Source organism: Chelonoidis abingdonii, chromosome 9, assembly GCF_003597395.2.
Source record: "Chelonoidis abingdonii isolate Lonesome George chromosome 9, CheloAbing_2.0, whole genome shotgun sequence".
In the NCBI taxonomy this organism is placed as follows: domain Eukaryota; kingdom Metazoa; phylum Chordata; order Testudines; family Testudinidae; genus Chelonoidis; species Chelonoidis abingdonii.
Window position 1 is genome coordinate 10667684 of NC_133777.1, and position 23961 is coordinate 10691644.

Sequence of the window (23961 nt, forward strand, 5' to 3'; positions counted from 1 at the left end):
AATCATCCTAATTTGTATACTTATCCTATATTAGGAGCGATTACATTTGTGTAAAAGGATTTACCGGAGATGCCAGGTTGCAAGCTGAAGTATGAAAATAGTATTTCTTAAAATATTTTGATCATTTGGATAGTTGCACTCTAGCAAAAAGTGATGTTTACATTAAGTGTTGGACTCCTTGCAAGACTTTTTGTGTGGGTTCTAGAGAACGTAGTCCAGCTGGCAGCCTAGTTTTACAAGCTAACGTATTTTATACAGCTTTCGTTGTCGTTTAATTCTCATCTGCTTTTGAAATAGAAGGGTTCAGCCAGGTAAATAGAAAATGTCGCCTTCGACCTTCTCAGCCCACCCTCCAAATAAGTCCTGCAAATCTTCCTGAAAACACATGATTAGTTACTGCAATCAAGATTTTCCTGCCTTGGGGTCATTGTATAAATACCTCATAGCCATGGGTAGCAAGAGCTCATGCCACTTCTATTACACTTAGCAGCCACACACCGCAACACCCTCATGACAAAGGAATAATGGAGCACTTTACCTAAGCGGTGCTTTAATAGCTTTTGGCTGTCACTCCCAATCTAGATGGAGGAGCATAGTAAAATGAGCGGGGCCTCCAATTTGAGCCCCAGTAGCTAAAAGTAAACATTGTTAAACTGCTGCTCAGAACTATGATTCAGTAGTAGGTAGAGGAACCCATTGCTGTATGAGCCTCTGGAGAGCAGTGGCTGGCTATTCAGTTGGTATGTGATTCTGATCTCAGCCTAAAGAAGAGGGATCTTTAGGGCTGGGTGAGAGAGTTAACCTGACCCTATGCTGCTTTGATAATTATCTTACACATCTATCTTATATTTTGACTCAGAGCATATATGGAGAGATCTCATAGAACTGGAAGGGGCCCCGAAAGATCATCGAGGCCAGCCCCCTGCCTTCAGTAGCATGACCAAGTACTGATTTTCCCCCAGATCCCTAAGTGGGCCCCTTCAAGGGTTGAACTCCACAACCCCAGGTTTAGCAAGGGCAATGCTCAAACCACTGAGCTATCCCTCCCCACAAAGTCCAGCTCTCTTTTTATGGTCAAACATAATTCTAGGGAGCAATTAGGACTGGCCTGTAAAGGGATGTTAACTATGCAGCTTTAGTTTCGTTTTATGAAACATTTTAAAGAAGTTTCGTAAGTATAAAGCTCCAAATCCCAGCCTTCCGGCTGTATTGCTGTTTTATTTCTGTGTCTCTGCTATTAAGAGTACTGTGAAACTGATAAGGAATTAGAAACACTACTCTGCTGATGGCTGGTGGTTCAGAGATTGGAAACAGGAAATGTTTGTGGAAGGAGGTAAAATTCTGTGTAAAACAGTCTGTTAATATTCTCACCCTGTCTCAGTCTTGGAATGCCTTATTGATCAAACACTCTGGGAAAGGAAGGAAGGGATTCCAGCTCCTTTGTTTATAGAAGTCTTAACTACAGGAGCCCTGTAATCACAGTGAACTCATTGCCTTATTTCATTTCTTTGCACAGTGATCCAGGCCTGTGCAAAATGAGAATGATCTCTCAATTGAAAAGATGACCAAGACTGACTTCAGACACTAGGCAGCTGCCCTTCATTTTCACTAAAGGTGATAAATGGGTAGACAGGAAACAGCTATTCCTGGCTGTTCACAGATTCAGCTGTATGCAGTTACAGCGTGGGTACGGTACTGGGAACCAGTTAAATAGCTCATTGATAACAGTGAAGATAACCCTGAAAAAGCAAAGGAATTCACCCTCAGGAGGCACCTTGTATGTTCCTCCTTCACTTGACCTTGCCTGATTGGAGCCTGTTAATTTTCCCAAACTGAATAATTGCTTTGGAGGTTAGGATTCCTGCTGCTGCTTCTCCTCAATAGGGGCAACAGACCCTTCAATTAAATGAGTATCGTTTGTGCTGGCACAGCCAACTGTAAATTTTAGCATAGCAGTTCTGAAGGCTCCATAAGGCTAATAGATGGATCTAAATGGGACACTGAAGGGAGTAAGAACTACAGGCTTTGCCATGAGGTTGTAGTTAGCAGTGTGGCTTGTTCTGTACTGGGTCACTGGAAGATCACCCAAGGCTTATGGGAGGTGATTTAATTTGTTCATGAGCTCCCTCCCCCTTTTTAAGCAATGAGTTAGTCTTAATGGCTTCATTCCTGAGCATTCCATCACATTGGACTGCATGGAGGAAATGACTAAACACAAAGAGACTAAACTTGAAGTGATACAAGTTTAGTCTCTTCCTATGAGTTACTACAACTGCATTTCCTACACCTATTTCCAGGGTGCTAGGCAGATAGCCCTTGTCCTCATTATCAAGTGTGTGATGTGCACCAGCAAGGGTGCATCTAAAAACAGTAACTTAAGGGCATCATCACCTTGAAGCAGGACTCTCTCTAGTCTTTCTTCTTTCTTTTCTAGTAATTTTCTTAAATATAAAATTGCAGTGAACAAGACACTAATCATTGCCTCCAATATCCAGACAAAGGAATGCAAATATGTATGTCCATCTTTAACTTCTGACAATTTTTGGACTCATGAAGTGCCTGCTGCAGGATTATAAGTGTGATATCAGAAATATAACCTAGAAAACATTTTTAGTAATGCCAGGCATGAAGGACACATTACATCATAACTGCACTAGTGCATCCATGTGACACCAAACTTTGATGGAAGGTTTAATTCATCTCCCTAAGTTCCGTGAAATAAATGCTGACCTCTCTAACGAGTGTAATACTTGGAAATCTTCCCTTACACACCAGTATATTCAGAATTTTTTTTAAATGGTGGGGAGACTAGCTAACTATATGCAAAAGAAGCAGTGAAAGCAACTGTATACAAAGTGTGTAGTGCAAAGAACACCAATTAGGAAAAGATTCTCTCTTCTCCTAGAAAGCTTATTTTGTACTAATCCTTTGGCTATTGTCCTGTTCTGTATTACTCCTAACCATGCTAGGTAAATGTTGTTTTTTTTTCCTCCAACAGAAAGGTTACGTTCATAATATCTTTTATTTTGTTTACTTGTCTTCAGTACTTGTACCCTATTTGTTGGTTCAAGGATGAAAGAAACTCTGGATCCCAGTGGGCTTTATCACCCTTACAGGTATTTGCCCTTGAAACAGTCTCTTTGGCTGATGCCTAGATTAGGCTCCCTTCTTGGAACTTAATCAGTGCCACATCCAAATTAAGCAGAGTCTTGGTAATGGCAGGTCACCACACCATTTTTCAGTCAGAAGGCTAAGAAGGCAGCCTCCCAGCTCTGCTGACATGGTAGGCAGTCCAAGGTTTCCCATGTAGCTGTGTGGCCTAGGTTCATTTATTTGATGCAATAACTTGTGTGTAAATTGCAGGCCTTTTCTAGGAGAAGGGGGTATTTTTCCTGGAGAAACTGGGCAGCAGAACTAAAACTACTTCTGTGTTAGTATTTTCAGCAGTTTTCAAATCTAAGCAGAACTAATGGCACTGGAAATAATCTGGTTAAAATCATCACTATTGTCACCACCTCTTGAGCTAAAGGAAAGACTCAGTTTATTTACTGCTGCAAAAAATGGACCAGAATTCTTAAAACAAATCTCCTAGAAGAGGAGAGAAACTTAATCATTTTGTGTGAGGCTAGTCTGTGTCTGGCTTATCTGGTATTCATTAATTGAGAGAGAGCCAAGGGAATTGAACACTGACTGACTGGATAATCACCTCTTTTTGCTAGTTTAAAAACAAAAAAGCCATGGTGCAGCCAACATGTTTAGCCTCAAAGCAGGAGGCCATCTTCTAGCCTCATTCCTGTTCTCTGATATTGTTACTACCAAATGATTTATTACATCACATTAAATAAAAAGGTGTAATCTCTTTAGCCAAAAAGACCTCTCTCCAGATTCTCTTACTGGCTCACTGCATCTGGAACAGACTAGCTTATCTGAGGGACTACATTGCTTAGGGGGTGAGTAATGGAGCTTTTCACCTCAAATCTGGTCAAGTTTGGCAGTGACTGAAAGCTGTGAATATCTTGCTGTTCAGTGGTCAGTGTGAAGTGTATTTGGCTTTCATCAGTTATTAGTGGACAGATGTTCATGTTGCAAAAATTGCTAGCCTAGATGGCCTCTTATTAACTATCTCAGCACAGAAACCAGACTGAACGAACCCTGGAGATAGTCATGGTTGAGGCATGGGGCAGGAGATGCCGTGGTTTGTTACCACTACTGGTGTTTGTATAGGGTTCATAAACACGGTTGAGTCTTCAGAGCTATGAATGGGTTTTTGTTTTTGTTTTTCACCAAGTTTAGAACTTTAGATTCCACTTTATGGTTTCACTGACTTGCCCTTAAAAAGCTTCAGCTAATTAGCAAGTCAAACAACAATCAGACTGATGTTTAACTTAGTCTTTTTTCTAACCAAAAGTTTGACTTCTGCTTCCCTTCCCCCCCTCCCACTTGAGTAAGGTTGAAACCTTCTATTCAAAAGCTGTATAAATACCATGCAAAACCTCCCTTTTTCTGTCAATCCCTAGTTCTAAGGAAACTAGATAGTAAGAGGGAATGTGACAGTACCACTTGGGCAGTATGGCTACCATGGGGGGGGGAACCTACTTTCTCCCATTTTAATTATCGCTACTGAAACTTGCACAGTTCCCAGTAACTAAACAGAATGGAGACAGTGCATCTTATATGATCTCTTCTGAGCACAGCTTGTGAAATGCAGTGAGACACCAGTCAGGTAAATGTGAGGAATGGCTGAAGAATTGCTGGTTTATGGCAAGCCAGTTAGGCCAAGGTCTGACTCCTATTTTTAAAAAAGTGACCTTTTGTAAACAGCCTATGCTGCTTGTACTCTATCCAGCCTAGCATACAGGATTCCCTCTGGTTTTAAGGTGCATACCCAGAGGCCATACTGCAATTCTCTTGGGCTTCAACACCATCACATTATAAAATTATGAACTGTAAGGCTTCTACATATGCAGAAGTGAGAAGCAGGTTCTAGCAGATTAAAGTGACTTTGTTGCTGGTAGCCTGTTTCAGTTTCCTTTCTAGGGAGGATTTCATTTGACGCTTTTATCAAATTGTTCCCTTGCCTTATTTCTGCTCTTTATCTTCCTTTTCCCATAGAAAGTGGGTCAGGAGGATTGCTGCCAGCAGCAGGCACAAGCAGCTGCAAGTATGACCCTTCTCTTGGAAACGGCTTAAAGGCCAATTTCAAAAACCACCTCCAGACTTTAGAGATTGGCCTGTCGTAGTAATTCAGGCTGAAAGGATAAAACTAAACTGACATCTCCCCTGAAGGGGTGGAAAGATGACTTTTGAAAACCGATGAAGTTGCCATCAATGTGCTTATGGCAGCTGACAGAATTGGACGGCTATTTTCTGGACAGATGTCAGGGGAGAATTCTCCTTGTGTATGAAAACTCTTTGTCACCGTTACCCCTTTTGGACCAGAGCAACTAGTCAAACTGGGAGTGTTTCAATTGGAAGTAAAAATTGATGGAGTGGCATTTTCTTGGATGCAGCCTTGTTTTATTATAAGGAATAGACGAAGTCCTGCTTCTCTGAATGCAGGAGAAACCAAGAACAAAAGGAGCAGTTTCTCCACTTACATGCTCAAACTTCTTTCAACCTGTATGTGTTTGCATATGTGCTTGTTCTCAGAAAAATATCCAGTGGAACCCTCTGCCCACGTGGTGCTAGTTTCTGGGCAGACTTCATTCGCATGGGCGATGTGTGCCTCCTGCATTTGGGGAGACTGGCCCTAGTGCTGAAAGCTCCCCTGGTGCCTGGACTGTGACTCCATCCCCGTCCCTAGGCCCCCACTGCCTGCTGCACTCATCCCTCCTCTCCTCCACACCCCTCTTCCCCACGAGGTCCCCGCCACTTGTGCTCTCCACCCCTCTCCCTGAGCCGAGTGCTCACCCCACCCAACTTGTTCACTGCCCCCAGGTACCCCTAATTACTACTTGCTGCTCACCAGTAGGAGGGATGCAGAAGACGGAGGGGGGCCACCGTGAGCCAGGCATCTGTGCTCTGAAAGTCAGTCGGCCGCTGCACCACAGGGGAAGCTTAGCCTCTGCTGGCCTATTCTACCCCCTGCCTATGTTCATTCAGCCTTATTTTAGGTGTGGCCTCTTATCTGTCCCTTGCAGCAGTCATAATTGAAGGGAGCATTCACACCTCAGTTTCAGCCTATAACAAGGTTGAACCCAGCTGAATGCCAGCATAAAGCCAGCTGGGGTGATGTAGCCACCTTCCACATCAGCCCATGTGTTAATCTATCTCCCAGCATAAGGGGTTGCTGGAGAGGGCGGGAGGAGAGAGTGAGGGGCTGGGAAGGGGTGTTACAGGAGCAGAGCACTTTAATATCTGTCCTTGGCTAGCGTGGGGTGATTTAGGAATTTTATGCAAGTCATAGTTTGGAGCAGATACTCAGACTTGCACTGGGATCCGCAACTGTCGTCTCAGCAGGCTTCCCCACTTCTTCCCTGCAGCAGAGCTGTGCTCAGTGCAATAAAGAATCTACTCCTACAATCTTTGCCAGACAAAATGACTGGCAGTTTAGATATCTCTCATAAAATAGGTAAGTCAGTAGGTTCTAATGCCTTACCACCAAAACGAGCTAGTAGTTAGGATGCCACAATCCAGAGATTGAGGTGGATGGGGAAGAAATTCACTTCTGAACAGAGCACTAGTAATCACATGAATTGAAGCCAGTAAACTTTGATGCCAGGCCCACAGGGTCCAAAATATGACTGGGAAGCTTATGGACAGTTTGCCATGTGAAGCTTCATGGGCATGGTGGGGATTGTGCAAGTTGGTGCTGTTCCATCTGGCAGTCACTGGGCTGTGTTTTCCCCAACTTGAGGGTACTGTGCACTATGTATGATATTCTTGCTCAGGAAAGGTCTATTTGCTAATGTAGGCCGGAAATAAGCAATCCCTTCCGATTCACAGTGTGCGCACAATCCACTCATGGCATGATCCATTCAGTAGCACATGCTATCCTATTATCTACCCGGTTTGTACTAATTGCTGTTTAATGGCTTGGCTGAGCTGTAGGTAAGTCGTCCCAGAGCAAAATTCAGTGGGGAGAGATGGAGCAGCTGGTGGAAGCAGTCCCAAAGCAGGCTAATAAATTATAAATAACAGCTGTCAGGTTCCATTGCCAGCATACAGGAGCTGACACAGTCCCAGTGTGCATACAGGCACGATGAAAGGTGCATGCAATATTGATGGTAAGTGCAGCAGGAGCAGGCTTACTTGTTGGCTCCCTCACATGGCTTCTACTTTCTCTGTTCTTCCTTTTGAGCCCCACAGTGAGGAGTAGTTGGAAAAGTCACTTTTCTCTCTCAATGAGTCTTCATAGTATGTAGGAAAAAGATCAATCTGCAAAATGCCCCAATTATTATTTTTGTGTGTGGGAGAGAGTCGTCTTTTTTTATGCATGGCTATTCTAAACTGCCTTCTGTTCTGAGAAGAGGCAAGAGAGGCTGGCAAAATGAATGCTGGAGAGGAACTGAGATCTGCAAACAGGTTAAAAAGGAGTCTGAAGGGATGGGAGTTGTGGAAAGATAAACAGTCATTTACAAAATTCCCCTCTGTGACCTCATCAAGGATGGCTTAAGGGAATCCTGATGTGTAACTTGCATGTGCTAATTTCTCCATCCCTCAAACTGGTAAGCCCTTGTAGAGGTCTAGGTGGGTATCCGGGGTACCCTAAAAAGGATCAGGACTGCATTTCCATACATTTGACAGGCTGACCTGTCAATGTATAGGGCTAAATGTATTTCCCAGCTAGTGGTGGCCACTGTATTGGGGTTAGCTGGCAGGACATGACTCTGTCAGAGGCTGATTTTAGCACAGGGCAAGTTTCAGTAACGTTTGGGGGTGCTATGAGATAGTCTGGTGATTATTGCCTTGTTCGCAAGAACCATCTCTGTTTCCAGTACCCTGGCATGCTCCACTGCAGGAGAAGTTTTCCTGTGGGTTAAACCTGCAGTGAACTTTGTTGGCTGTGTGCAGAAAGCACCTTTCTGAGCAAGCAAGGAGAGAGGTGTGAAAGAAACAGTGCATGTTAAAAGCTGGGTTTTAATAAGTGTGCAAATACTAGTAGGGGAAGAGTATGATTCATCTCTAATTTATGCTAGAAGTCTTCCATTCTGCAGCTCCAGCCTCCATTTCTTCCTCAGGCACTTTCCAGGCTGTGCCTCCCTGCTACGTCCCCTCCACAGAGGACTATTTAATAACCAGCTGCTCCTTCAAGTAAGGCAGAGTAAATCCATGTTGCAAAGATGTCGTCGTCTTTCTCTTGTGTGAAAATGTGTTCAGGCAGCTGTGCTTACTACAGATGTGTAACATAAGCACCGGTGTGCGCACTGTTCCACGTTAGTGTAATTCTTTCTCCTAACATAGGAGCACAGAAATCAAATCTCAGACTCCAGCCCAGTGTATCGTCTGAGTGCCACTGAGTATGGTGGCTGCTTTGATTCTGCACAGCATTGGTGGTTCTGTCCTCATGGCTCACTTTCCTGCATAGGTGGGAAAGTCTCATTCCATTTATTGGGGGGGAAAAATGCAATAGGGTCAGCTTTTAGCATGCTTTTCTTTTATTGCAGAATGTAGCCAACTTCCCTTTGGTGTCTTCCATGCTCTGTGACACAACAGAGGAGGGAAGAAAGTGGGTCCGCTCACACTTTGTCTGTCACACAGAGTATCGCTACTAATGCTCTTAGAATTAAATCTTCCCTTGCAGCAAGCATAAGAAGGCTCAAAGTGGGGAAAAAATAAATATAGCCTGATTCCTATTTGTGTCTCTCTTGACAGATACTCTGCGCTATTATCTTGCCTGTAATCCTGGATATCCAAACCCCTTTCAGCAGGTGAGTATCTCAGCTCACACCCTTCTGTTGCCACAAACTGCATTTCAGTGAGGGTGGATTTAAAATGATAAATCAGTCCTAGAGATTGTTAGCTTGGTCTAAACATCAGGGCTTTTCCCAGCTGAGTCACCCCTTTTTTGGTAAAAGGAAAGGACTTTCAGATCTAATGGTGGTTCTAGCTTGTGGCCTGTAGTTGTGCCATCTCTGGTTATGATCTCCTCAGCTCTCCAAAGGGAAGCAGGATTGGATTTGGTCAGTACTTGACTGGGAAACTTTCCAGGGGCTGTGAGAAGTGGTATTAGTGCAATAAGAGGCTCACATTTCTTAGGTCAGGCACACACAGTGGTGTTGGAGGTGCTGCTGCTCGGATGAGATGTGGTCAGGACCATAGTTTTACTTTTTGCTTATGCGGCACTTTTTTCCCAAGAGCAGAGATGTTAATCTTCCAGATAAAATGCAGTTTAGGTAACTATTCTGCCTGCCTAAAATCTCCTTAAAATGTGGCATCGTGCCATCAGAGACGCTTTTGGTCATGCTGCTGAAGAGTGTGAACTTGCCTTAGTGGGATGTGTGTTTCTACGTTTTCTTTATTTCACTACTGATAATTTTTTACAGAAAAATCTAGCTGCTATGTGTGGAAGGAGTTTGGGATTGTAGGTGGAGCTTGAGTGGAATCACTTTCTTTCCCACTAATCTGACCTTGGCTGTATTTGTGTATATTTGAGGAGACCAGAAAAAGTACAGGCTAGAAAGCTGATTCCATCCTGTGCTTTTAGAGCTGAAGAAGTGGGTTATGTGGAGTGTCACTGCAGCTATGAGACACTGCTAGTTTACCCTGGATCACCAGTCACGTAGATGATATCTCTGTACTTGGCAATGGCAGTTCCTAAATTCCTCTGTTGTGCATAGCCTGGCTTCCCCCTCAAGACTGACCATGTTCATGTCCATTTTGAATAGAAGCTGTCAGGAAGTCACAAAGCACTGGTGGAAATGCAGGATGATGTGTTGGAGTTGCTCAGGTCAGCCATCAGAGAGTACCCCACCTCCAAGGTAAAACTTCTTGAACTTACCTTCTGAAAGCACTGGCCGAGTAAAGGATGTGTCCTCTCAAGATGAGGCGCTAAGTAAGCTCTTGCATAGTCCTTTTGTTCTACTAATCTCTAGCTTGTTGCTTACAGGAGTACCTTACTCGGATACAGGAAGTTCTAAACTCCACCGAGATCAATTTGCAGCACCTGACTGCACTGGTAGACTGTCGCAGTCTTCATTTGGTAAGTATGGAGAATCAGTGTCTGGAGCTGACAAATATCCACTGTCTTGTGCGGATACAGAGCCCCAGAGTGCTGAGCGCTTTGAAGGTCAGAGTACAAAGCTCTCTGGAGCATCAAAATACAGTAGACCACTTGTTTGGCTTTGCTACTCCACTTCTAGAGAGGTCAGAGAATCTGTTTTGGGGTGGTGGTGTTTTTGTGTGTGTGTTTTTAATGGCAGATTAGTGTAGGGAATTAGTTGGTGAACCTTAGTGCTTCTACAAATTGCAGCACTGAGGCTTCATGAATCTTAACTCAAGCTTCATACAGTTCTTGGTCCGATGCCTTTCACATGTATAGCGCTTTGTAGTGGGAGAGCAAGATTTTCATGTTGGTGAGTGAATTGCTGCTTTGCCAAGATGAACAGTTAAATTTCTAGTCCAAGTCTAGCTGTGCACAAGGGTAGTGGGTCCCTGGGTGGAAGAGCTGCAGAACTGGAAATTGACATCTACTGATTTCATGAATAATGGTGAAACTATGGAACAGGCAGACTTATCTTGATCTTCCTTTTTTATATGTATGGCTGAGAATACAATGTACATCTGTTCCTGAATGGAGGCCTGTGTAAAACAAGGGGGTTGGTTAGCTTTTAAAAACCTTGAGTCCAGTGAAACCAAGCAAATTACATTGTGGAAAATGGCTCAGTTTTTAGGTGGTGAGCCAGAATCCAGGTGATGGGGATTTTTGAGATATGGAAATTGCAGTGTTACTTTTTATGGTGACCCAAGAGGCTCTGCTTAATTTCTCCCTTTAGGATTACGTCCAGGCTCTGACAGGCTTCTGCTATGATGGAGTGGAAGGGCTCATTTACCTGGTTCTCTTCTCCTTTGTCACGGCTCTCATGTTCAGTTCCATTGTGTGCAGCGTCCCACACACTTGGCAGCAAAAAAGGTATGCAGTGGGATTAGATACAGTCAGCTCACACTGTTGGGTTATAGAGCTGTTTCCTAATGAAAGCTGGTAATTGGAGTTATGCCCATCAGCATAGAACTCCTTACCATGTGTGCTTTAAGGGCATGAGGGATAAGATGTTATAAAATGTAGGCCCAAAGGGAGGAGGATTTGTTAGCCTTAACTTGGTCAGTTTAAATCAAAACCTTTTTACTGTATAACTCTGTATATAGGCACCATAGAGGGTGTTTGATGGTGTGCAGAGTGAGACTTCTATTAGTCTGAGTTAGAGATTAGTGGTATAGCTCTAGGGTGGCAGAGGACAGCAATACTTGAGCTGTACAATACCTATTGTCTTTCATCGCATTTACTGGGAGGGGTGTTTTTCCTAGTACTGGGGGAGAGACCTGAAGTGGTGAGGGAGTAAGGTGAGCAGGACCTTATCCTCAATTCCACTGACTTCAGTGGGACTTAATTGCATGACTAATGTAAGCAGAATATGGCCCCAGCAATAATGAGATGATCAAATAAAAAGTGCATCTATTACTTTGTGGCACTAAAGGAATGAGACTTGTTGCTATTTCTAATGGATATGTAGTGGTGGTAACTATAAAAGTGAGATGCTCGGTGAAGCTGTGGAACTCTTTTTTTGCCAGAGGATGTTGAAGGCCAAGACTAGAACAGGGTTCAGAAAAGAACTAGATAAATTCATGGAGGATAGGTTCATCAATGGCTGTTAGCCAGGATGGGCAGGGATGGTGTCCCTAACCCCTGTTTGCTAGAAGCTGGGAATTGGTGACAGGATGGATCACTTGATTACTTGTTCTCTTCATTCTCTGGGGCTCCTGACATTGACCACTGTCAGAAAACAGGATACTAGGCTAGATGGACCTTTGGTCTGACCCAGTATGGCCATTCTTATGTTATGAGACTGGGATATATTGGTCTATCTGTCATAGGGCCAGTTGTTATCTCATTAGTTTCTGTACAACATGTTGCATTGGCATTTTAGCTTTCATTTGTTTGAAAAGTACTCTGTGGTGGTCAACAACCGTTCATGTTCTGAATATGATTTAGGTGATTTTAACAGTGTACAGAACTGGAGGCACTCAAATGCATCAGGAAGACTTCCTGGGGTGGTGAGGGCTGCCCTTCCTGGTTTGTGTTTTAAAGGGCACCTGGAAATATATCAGAGTGTCTTCAGAAAACAACTGGAGGTCTTGATGCTGTTTCCATGTGCAGCAGTAAACAGCAGGTCTACATATCAAGCTGAGACTTGTACTCTCTGCACCCAGTTCAGGGACTGGCTTCTCTTAGGGGTAAAATACAGTGTCTGCCTCCTTTTAGTAAAACTTTACTGTCACCTTGTGGCACTGACACTGACAGCAACTGACAAGATGTGCGATAACTTGTCTTCTAATCATAGACACTGGAGATGTCATTCTGTTTGGTGCAGCTCCCTGCTGGCGTGGAATGTTTCCTATCAGAAATTGACTTGTCCAGTGTGGTATCCAATATCCCCTATACTGAGAATATCATGAAGGGGGATTGGAAGGGCTGGAATTAGGTTAATTAGTTGCACAACAGTGATGTAATATTGCGATAGCCCAAAAATTTCCATACCACCCTATTCAAGTGATGGGCAATGATACCTGTATCTGCTCTTCCAAACTGAAGCAGAGGTGTAGACTGTGCAGGAGTCCACACTGACTTGCAATCTGTTGGGTTTGCCAATGTTAACATAATGTGTATAGCATTCAGCTGGTGGGAAATGTGGTGTCTGGATTTGAGGCTGGCTAGTGTTCCCTTTCACACCTTTTTTTTTTTTTTTCCTAAAAGCAATCCTAGATTGTTAATTATAATCAATAAAATCTTAAGTTGTCTCTAGCAGTGTGGTTTGATTTCTGTAAATATTTAGAACAACATTCCAAGGATTATGGTATACATGCCAGGTATATGGGGGTTTTGGTGTCTGTCTCTTCAGATTTATAAACCAGCTCTGTTGCTGTCATCTGCTTAGTCCAGAATTACATGGCTTGGTTTGAGGAGTAACCTAGTGTTCACCTATGCCTCTGATAAACACTCACTGTTCTGAAATGGACTCCAGTGGCCTAACAATAATGAGCTATACTGTGTGGCTCAGAATATGAGATTCATGCATCTTGTAAAATGAGGAAAATGGTACTGATCTCTCTTGTAAAGCACGTTCAAATCTGATTGAAAAGTGCTGTGTAAGAAATAGGTATTATCATTTCATGAAAACCTCACAGGAGGCACATGCTGTCTGCTCCTGATAGGTTGCTCACTGCTTTAGGTCATTTGGCTAGGGGTAAGACTACATGTCAGGGAGGGAAGAGGAATCGAGGTGGTTAAGGAATACTGCACCAGGGAAAAACAAGGTATGTTGGGATTAGACAGCTCAGAGGAGAAAGAAGCAGATGTGGTTTCTCTGAAATCTTAGATCAGCAGGTAGAGAATAGTTTTACTAGTCTGTTTCTATCTTGGGTATTCTGCTTGACTACCAGTTGGCCTTCAGCTGAAGGTGTGGTGTGTAGCAGTGCCCCGAGAAGTGATTTTTCTCATTGACTGCATATTAAATGTATCCGGTTAATAAACTTTTCTCCCAACTGCAAACTCTATCTGTGTTCTGAGCACTTTTTTTCCCACGTGCATCATTGCTAGTAGTGAAGATTCTGCAGGGCAAACTCTTCCATCTGTGTAAACCCAATGAAAACTAGAGAGATTGGAACAGATTCTTCCAATTACTAGGCAATTTTGTTATCCAGGAAGAAATAGGATTCAGATGCCCCTCTCATAGCTCTGCAGGGCTTAAGAGTAAAAATAGCAAAAATACATCTGCAGATTTTAACAAATATATGACTGTCGCACATAAAGGGGAGATCTGTTGAATAAGGTTGTACCATTGTTACATAGAGCTTGATGTACAGTACTCCTTTGAAAAAAATGACTAAGAACTAACTCAGTTCATAAAGTTCATGTTTCTCATAAAATCAATCCTTCCATTCCTAGAAAATGTAGGATGAGACTTACCTTTTATAACCCTGAAGGTAAAGATATGAACGTTAACCCCAGGAGAATAGTCCAAACAAATACATCAAAATCAGGTATTTAAAGTAGCAAGGGCTCTGTTTAGAATAGGAAGGAATAGCCTAGGCAAAAATGCCTTAATCCCATAGTAGCTAAGCCCTACTGCACTGGCTTCCAAAAAATTTTTTGTTCAACACACTGAAGTAGAAAGGGACCTCCTTTTTTTTGTAGCCGCTCTGAATGGAGTTCTCATTGTCTTCGGTGGGAGTTCATGGTATAGAACTACTGCAGAATCAACCTTCTTATCTTGTGGTATGTCACATGGAAGACCTCTGGAAATCAGTTCAAGAAATAGACATACATGGCAAAGTGCGACTTCAGTATGGTGTATGAGGGAGACCTGGTATAAGGTTAATACTGTAACCAGTGCCCCGTTTAAACAAGTGCTGAGTGTTCTTGGGTGTGTCCACACTTCACAGCTTCCCCAGCCATATAAACTGGAGTTGCGTTATCTGCCAGGCCCTGTGGGAAGGACTTTGGGACAATATGGAAAATGTTGCATTCTGAGAAAGTCCAGATGGTATTTGTGGGAGGCCTGAGTCACTGTAGTGGTTGGGGAGGAGATGCTTGCTGGGGTCTGTATCTATGCTACCATATTGAGGCACATGCTGACTGGCTGTTAGGGGGGATGTGTGGAGGAGGATTAGAAGGTTACTGGGATTACCATGTGCTCTGGTTTCTTGCAGGCCCCACTAACATAACAGTTCTAGGCTATTAGGATAAACTTTCTTTCCTACAGGAGCTCAGATGATGATGGGGAGGAGGAATCTGCTGCGCAAGGGAACAGACAAACCCACGATAATCTGTACAGGGTGCATATGCCCAGCCTCTATAGCTGTGGGAGTAGCTATGGCAGTGAGACCAGCATTCCAGCGGCAGCGCATACAGTCAGCAATGCTCCTGTCACAGAGTACATGTGAGTAGCCAGGAGTGAGGAGAGGAGCCATGTTGTACCTATCTCCATCCAAAATGCTTTGCTGTACTTTTGTTGCGGGTATCCGTTGCACAGCATAGCTAAAGTACACTTTCTGCAGCAGCTGCACTGGGAAATGAACAAGCTCACTAACAGCAGTGTGATAAGCCTGAGAGGAAGAGTGATAAAAGGTTCTGTTTATATCACTTGATCTTAGTGATCTTTTTACTTGCGACATTGGTAAGTGTTTGTGTTCTCTAATAGAAATAACTACATGAGATAGGTGACTAGAAAATACTGAGTTGCCTTGTATTAGGGGATTTACAGTGTTGCCTGTGGAAGAGATGGAGTTAAGTGTCACCAGTTTTCATTACGAGCCTTTTTCCTTAAGGACTGTTCAGAAGTAACTGCTTTGCAAGAGAAATGTTTAGCCTCCCAAGTGGTGGAAATCCACATGACAGCAGCTTTAGACTGTCCTCCCCAAGGCAGCTGAGGTCAACAGTCTCTTTGCTTTCCAGATCCATGTAGTTCAGACAGGGCAGTCTGAGTTTAGGTATCCCTTCTACAGAGCTCCTGCCCTGGGAGTGTCTGGCTGGCTGCAAGGACTGTCTGTTGAACTGGTTCATCTATTTTGTTCTCCCACATTTATTGTGGCTGTTCGCTTTTGGGCAGGGAGGATGGCTTCGTTTAGCTCTATATTTAAAAAAAAAAAAAAAAAAAAAAAAATCACAGGTACCCTGAGATGGGTACTTCATAAACTAAATATGAGTGTACTCTGAGATGGACAGGCACCCATGTTAGTGTCCCATTGATCAAAGTAGAAGTGACCCATTTGGCATGTAGGGAAAGCATTCCAGGGAATTGAATTATGACGCTTCCAGTGAGTGTCTGTGGGAGGTAATAGTGCCCTGCATTGTGGGTTATCCTGTGCCAGTTCCAAAGTCTCTATGCTGGGGAATGTGCCATGTGTCCTTTTATCACCATGCATATTTCCCTTTCATAGGAGCCAGAATGCAAACTTCCAGAACCCCCGCTGTGAGAACACGCCTCTGATTGGCCGGGAGTCTCCACCTCCCTCAGTAAGTGTCTTTATTGCTTCTCTCTGCTTCAACATCTGAGTCCAAGTTCTGCTTTGAGGATATGCACATGCCACTCCTATGTACTTCAGGGGGAGCTGATTGTGCGGCTCAAGGCAGAAGATCTGGTCCATAAATGGTGAAAAACTTAACAGACAAGGCATGTCTAAGCTGCCATTGAAAATAAAAGCCCAGATGCTACTTGGGGCATGGTATGTATGAAAAAGATCAAATTAAATATACAAATCTAATAATGCTCTTGGCCCATCCTACCACTACTGAAGCTTGTGAGTAACTTTGTGTGACTTCTGTGAGTTGGGTGTCTCTCACACACAGTTACTAACTGCTTGTGGGGTCTGTCCTTTAAGTTTGCAAAATAAACTGCTGAACCAGTAAACCCAAAGGTAATGTGGAATCTCTCCTTAACTTACACTATGAAAACAAGAGGATGAAGTTTTCCTTTTTGAAGGGTTTTATTTTCATTTCACAACTTTCAAATTCTTATTTTTGTATCTAATTTCCTAAGGAGAAAAAAATCTTTCATGGAAGGTTCTTTGGTAATCAGGAGCTTGAAGTGGCCTCTGGCCATTTTAGTCTATCGAGTAAAGTATGGATTTTTATTTATGCGTTTAAAAAAAAAAAAAATCACCTCTCTCTCCAGATGCTGTAATCTCATTACCGCAATACCACCTTTTGCCATAGGCCATCAGAATGCTAACTAACCAACCTGCTAACAGTTCCTGAGGATGCAGCATAGCATAGCATAGCATACTTAACAGGCCATCCGTTATAATTAGTGAAAACCCACACCATAGGGGCTAAGTCCAGTTCACTGAGTGGGGCCTTCATCCAACAAAAGACTCTCTTCTAGATTGAGAAGAGGCAAACAGGAGTGCCAGCATTGATTTTTATACTTCTCATAAACTGGCCAAACTTCTTGAAGCTTGCTTAGAATGGAAAAAAAACTTGTTCCAGGTCCCTGACATTCAGCACTTGAGCTTAGAAAGTGTTATCTGCTCTTGGTAATGGAACTGGCTTCAGAGAAAGATCAACTGCAGCTTTCAGTGCGGTGTCATAAACTGCTGCTGTATTGGTGGAATTCTCTGTTACAGCAAATGCACTGTCCCTTTAACACTGCACAACCTGTTCATCCTGTTCCTCTGAGGCAAGGTCTTGCCACACAGCATTTCCTACCCCATAGCTCTTCTGCCTCAAAAAAAGGAGGCTTCTTTCTGCAGGAGCTCTAACCATGAGGAGAGGATTCCCTGGTTCTTCAGTAGCTGGTTGCATTAATGGCCCTGAATGTGGAGCTAAATCTTGGTGCTTCCAGCTGTTTCTGAGGAGAGATGCTGGTAAGGGTTTTTTCAAAGGCATTTTACTTGGGGCAGCCAGAGAGAAGGGCTATGTGGGGGGACATTATATCTAAGTGTGGGAGGTGGGATCGAGAATGTATCAGCTTCCCTACCTGGACCCCGAGGAGGAAATGGGATGTACATTTTCCTTCAGAAACCTCAGATAGTGGAAGGGACTCTCTGAGGGTGTTCACACACCACATGGGTAGGGGAAACGGAATGGATCCCTTTGTGCTTGCCACCTAGGCAGACAGTGGGGTAGAGAGGATGCTCCAGAGTCTATGTAGGCAGATCTCTGTATTAAGCAATTGAGGCTATTTCAGGAGTTAAAGAAAAGGCTGAGCCCATTTAGTCAGCAAACGATTCCTGCTGTTTGGGGTTGCACAGAAAAAAAATCAGTGTTCATGCTCCCCTGTTTGCGGGGCTCAGAGATCTGCAAAAAGGAGCCACCCAAGCAGAGTAAAGAGACAATGCATGGCCAGGACTGAAGTATCCTGCTCCGTTTTGATTGTGGGAACAGATTATGAAAACCAAGACACAATAATCGTAGAAGAGCTAATCACCTACTGCATTGTTTGTCTGTCTGTTCTTTTTTCCCCATCTCCTTTTCATCGTTCTCTTCCTTCTTGTCCCAGGGCTATTCCTGTAGAGTGGTAGAGCCCTCCCTATCACTGGCGCACACCACAGCGTGCCACTTGCTTGCACTGTGTTTTTCATGCACGTTGAGGCTGCACTCTCTTTTTCTCTCTCTCTCCTGCATCATCACAGTTGTATTTGGCTGCCATGGACAGTAGCAGCCATATGAGCTGGCAGTTTAAGCCCTCGGACAGTGCACGGACGTACTGGTAACCACGCCCTCAAATGGAACAGGTACTGAAATAAGGTCCTTCTCGCTCAACCCCTCCTCCACTCCCACCTGCTCCTCCTTCCCTGCACTATTTACCCCAGGCCAGTGCCTTATTTCTTACATTCCTTCTCCCTGCACCTCCCCGCATTCCTTCCTGCCAAGGGTTGAAGCTAACCAGGGTTGCCCTGGTGCCAATTAAAGGAGCAATGTCAACATTTTGCTGTGGCTGTCAGAATGCATACAAGAAGCCTTGCCAGGGAGCCACACCTCAGTGGAGCCAAAGTCACTGCTGCTTTAATCCACAGATTCCAAGTTGAAGAACAGTATCTACACCTGGCACCAGAGTGTGCCAAACCAAAAGTGTTCCACACACTAAGCACAGGGTAGAATTACCCCTATCCTGGGTATCCACTTGGTAACAATAATGTGGATCAACACAGCTGTCTTTTAATAAGGACTGGCTGTCTGTTACCACCTCTGGCTTCCCTTGAGCCCTTATCACTACTCCTTTGCACACTGATACAATGGCATGTGCTAAAACCAGAGATTTTTCTCCCACTTCTGTTAGATTCTGGCATAGAATCTTAAAACCAAACAATTGCTCCTGCACATTGCTTGTTAGAACCACCAGCTGCACTGTGAGCTCATATGTAGCTTTCCATTTTATCTTTGCATTCAGGGTTACAAGTAAGCGACTTTCCCCTGATGTCCAGACACAAGCACTAACATTCTTGATTCTGCCTAGTTCTGTTTCAACACTTCCGTATGCCAAAAACATTCCCTCAATTTCCTGCATACGCTGTGGATGGCGTGCCAGTGAGTCCTTTCCTTGCACTGCTTCATTGTCGGAGGAATTATATGCTATTAATATTGTTACAACCAGTCTCCAGGATAGCCTGTATTCTTTCTCTCCCCATAGTGGTCGGCAACCAGAACTAGTTGCAGTAGGAATGAGTAAGTGGTTGGTACCAGGTCTTGTAGTTGTAGCTCATGAACTGTGTGACTTGGTCGAGTTGAGGAGTATAGTGTGTAATCTGAATTCCTGAGCAACACATTGTAACTGGTTAAAGTACATTGCGCTCAGTCCAAAGAAAACTCTAATCACCATTGAAACAAAGTGGAAACGTTAGCACCATTTGGAATGCAGGATTCTTTCCAATTGGGTTGGTATGGTCCACTGTCCACATCCTGTCCCCAGCATACTCGTACATGAAGCTGCTGCTCCTCTTCCACATCTGCCAATACTGCTGGGGCTTCTCTGCTGTCACCTCACACTACATACCCATTCTCTCATGTCACTGCTTGGTCTGCCGCCTTGCCGTTTGTCTGCTCTGCTTTGTGATGTGCTTGGGGATTTCTAAGATGCTGGCTGAATTATGGGAGGGAATATAGTTTTGCCTTGGTGCACTCTGTGACAGTGTATGAATGGAAATCTACGTGAACAATTAATGCATGATGCTAGTGCTCTTCAGAATGTCACAGCTTTCTCCACTCTTACAGCACTCTTGCAGAGACCTTCCTTGGGCATCCAAGCTTGGTACTTTCCTGCTTCCTTATTCCTGCAGGTATTATAGTAGTGCTCTTAGCAACATTTTGTTTAAGGGTCTATCAACACTATTTATTGTAAATTTTTGTTTTACAGGGATTTGACTTGAGACTTAAAATATTCTCAGGACTGAAACTTGACAAAGTCTCAACCTAGAATCTTTTCTGTGTACCAAGGTCAGGCCAAGAGTCATATGTGGCTTTGCAAAAATAAAAGGTTCTTGCATTCTCCCAAATATCTCGCAAATTGCGCTCATCTTAAACCCTGCTTCTAGCTATAGTTCTCTCTTAAAAACTAGAACTCTGCAATTTCGGGAACCACTGGCTGGCCCTGTCACCGTGCCTTGAAAAAAGGCAGGTGTTTTGGTTTTTTTTTAACTGCACCCAAAGTTGTCTAAGATACTTGAGTCAAACTATAAAAATAAATTAAAATTCAAGCCTTGAAGCTTCAATTGGCAGCTAATTAAGTCTTGGGTTTTTAGCATTTTTGAAAGGGAGCACTGTATACAAGTACTGTGTTCCTCTCTTGCCCCCAAGGGTTATATTGCATGGGAGTGGTGCATATACATGGTACAGTCCTGCAGTATAGTTTGATAGCTGTGAAGTACCAGTGATCTGCAAAGGCCACAAGATTTACCTGGTTTACATTCAGATACAGCCTCTTAAAGTCATAGCTCTGTGCATGTCAGTTTTTTTGCAGCAAGAATTTTTGTGCCTGCAGAGTGTATTTGTTAAGCACCTACTTAAGTTCTGCGAGCACACATTGGTTATCTGAAATTGTTTTCCCCCATAGTGGGGCGGGGGGGGGGGGATCTAATTCATTGGGGGTGGGGAGAGTACACTTTTTTTTTTTTTTTTTTTTTTTTGCAGAAATGCTAAAACACAAATGTACACAGTACTATGGTAGTTCTCGCTGACTATTGATATGTGATCAATGATGTACATCAAAGCACAAGACCTCAGGACAATCAAAATATCCATCTACTGGGTGGTTCATGATGGCCCGATATGGTAGCTAACAAAATGATGAAAATACATGTTAAATCTTGTATTGCTTATGTGTGTTAAAAAGAACAAATATAGGTATATAGGCACCTGGAGAGTCCTAGCCAGAATGCTGGAAGGATCCATAATACATGATTTTACAACCTTCTATGAAAGCTGTTTTTTGTTGTCGTCTTTTTTAAGGAAATTAAATACAACAGTCTACCTTGAAATAACTTTAGGGTTGTGTCACAGGCCGACAATATCCAGCCAACACTGACTTGAGGATGGTACTTTGTCTTTAACTTAGCCATGAACTGTCTTTTTTTGTTTTTTGTTTCCCCAAATGTCCGTCCACGCTATAACTCTAATAGTGGCTTTCTACATAGTTGAATGGTTACAGGTAACACAGTTCAGGTTGTGTTCCTCTGGCAGTTTTCCTGACATCACTGATGGGGCACCTGCGTCTACAAACCTGCCTTGATGTTAGCATCTCTCTGAGCTCTTCCCCCATGCTCCCTTGGAAGTGCAATGCAGGTGTAGTATGTCAGAGTGGTATCTGTAACATGGGGTAATGCACTCTCAGGACCAGCCAATTCTGCTAGGGGTTCCGTAGGCACTCCCAAAACAGTGAAGTGAGCTGGTTACAAGACGACGACGTGTGCCTATCTGACTCCAGAGGAGCAAAACATTGTTAGCTGCCTTACTACCAAGTTCTAACTAGGTTGTGTGTGGATGCACAACCCTATGTAGAGCTAACCTTGCCGGTAACTGGCTACGAGGTTGGTTAAAAGTTCTAATGTGGACACAACCCAAGGCACAATACGCATGAATTGAGAACATCAGCCTTAACTCTGACTTCCATGGCTTTTATCAGCTTGTATGACATCTTATGGTGGTTTTAAGGTAGGCTTGAATTTAAAAACAATACCTTCTGTTTTAGTTTCTATCCAATTTTCCCTTTAGTTTGAATTATTGTTCTATTTCTTGGTGCTACTCAGACTTCTGTATAGTGGATAAATTGGAGCAGGTTCAATGTCTTTTGGCCTCTGCATGCCACTGGGTGTATCTGGTACATCCTTTAGTGCACCCCACTAGATTGCTTTTTCTTTTGATTCAATGATTCTTTTATAGATGGCGGCTGCAGGTCTACGTGTATGATCTCTCTAGGAAGGGATGTGAAAAATGTGTTCCTAGATTTTTTATCTAAACACTGCCTTTAAGAACCTTGGTGGATTGAATTTGTACAGTCATCCACTTCTCTTCTCCCACCCTGCTTCTCACCCACCCGCACCACACAGATGGAGTGCTACTGTCTGAAAAATTCTCCTTTTAAGACTCCTGCTTTGAGTGACGCCAGTGGGGAAATCCAGCTCTGCCTGCTGTCCCTGAAATACTCTACTTTTGTATGGGTTCCTCAGAGGAGAACTTTGATCTAAACTGCTTTGTTGTGCTTACTGCATTTAACTCTTCTGTGTGTTTCTATCAGTCCTGAACTCTTTATTTTTGGGGGCAGTGGGACAACTATAGTTACACACCTGTGTAGAACATTATCCGTAGTACTGCTAGACTCCTTTTCTCAATCGTGAGAGCACAGATAAGATGACCTGAGAGAGAGAGAGAGACATTCTTCTATATTTAGATGCTAGTACTGGGCTGGGTCATTTGTTACCACAAAAGACCCATGTCCTCTCTCAGGCTGAACATTTCCGATGCAGGAAGGCACTTAGAAATGAGCAGTCAGTGAGTATACAAACCAAGCATCAACATCTCTACAAGCTAATACAACTGGGGATCCCTGTGCTCTGCTCAGAGGTGGTGAGCTCTTCTATGATACTTTTATTCCTAGACACTGACGGAATAATGGCAAAATGCTGTTACTGTACATAGTCTGGTCTCTGGTCTCTGCTGGGCAGGTACAGAACACTTCACAATGGTCTCGCCAAATGGGAAAGATTCATCATAATGAAGTTTAATGTTTACACTTAGTTATATAACTACACATCTGGTTTTTTGCCAGGTAAACTTGCTACTTTAAGTGACACAGCTTAACGGTTGAACAATCAGTTTGTGAACAGCATTATCAGGAAGTAAAGACAAAGTTCATAGCAGCTCTTTGTAAAGGAGGATGCAGGAGAGGAGCAGGAATTAACCCTGCTGATGTCTGTGTCTTCTGTTTGTCCAGCTGTAAAGCGTATTAACCCCATGGTGACACAAGATGGAATTCCACATGGAAACAGTAACAATGTTAAGGTGGGAGCTTCATGCTGGCATGAAGGCGCAGTGTCTCTATCTTTACTGCTGTGTACAAGTCTTGGTGTTGAGGGTTTTATTGCTGTGTTGTAGCAAAACTGAAGATGGTTTGGATAAGTTCATATCATTCAGCTATCGGATTCCCTTGGAGCTGTTTTCTAAAAACAATCTAGCCACCATGAATTTCCACCTTCACTCCAGAATGCATCTTCATTACTGCCAGGCTGTAGGAAGACTGTGTCCAAAGCCAGGTTTTGATACTAAGTATCCAGTTATTGTTAGTGGATATCAGTCTAGTTCCAGCCTTGTGGTTATCCTTTGTGGACAGATGACTGCCCTGTGCATAACCTCATTGTCCTCTTCTAAGCTGTTCTTGTCATGATGCATATGGTCTATCGACATCATCTTTGTTCTCCTGAGAGCATGAAACATACCTCCACCCCAACCTCCCCGTCTTCTACAGGGCTGAAGTGGCAATCTGACTGAGCCACTGAAATCCCGACAGGTGGGTTTTTATCCATGCATTACACCCACATTCTTCTCTTGCATTCAGAATACTTGAATTTAAATTTGTGTATTGCTTCTTGATGCTGGAATTTCTGTCTTGCTAGGGAGCTTGACTAAATCAGCTGGTCCTTAGATGAAGGCCTGAGCCAGCCTCTTTTTGTAGCAGGAGTAAAAGTGTTAGTCACTCAGACTTGACTGCATAATGGCCTATGAAAGATTGGTGGTTAGAGCCTCAGAGGACCATGCGCAAGGCTCGTTGGTAAGCTGTAAACACCAACACAAGTCAGCTAGGAGGTGCTAATAGT

At 43.4% G+C, this 23961-nt stretch overlaps 1 protein-coding gene across 1 annotated transcript in view; it reads left to right on the forward strand.

Moving 5' to 3' along the window:
* TTYH3 (tweety family member 3) overlaps positions 1-23961 on the forward strand; it is a 128986-nt gene that overhangs the window by 98701 nt on the left and 6324 nt on the right. The window contains exons 8-13 of the mRNA XM_075069059.1: positions 8815-8870; positions 9828-9920; positions 10049-10141; positions 10935-11071; positions 14919-15095; positions 16096-16171. Of these exons, the coding sequence (XP_074925160.1) occupies positions 8815-8870; positions 9828-9920; positions 10049-10141; positions 10935-11071; positions 14919-15095; positions 16096-16171 (632 nt within the window). The remainder of the gene's footprint in view (positions 1-8814; positions 8871-9827; positions 9921-10048; positions 10142-10934; positions 11072-14918; positions 15096-16095; positions 16172-23961) is intronic.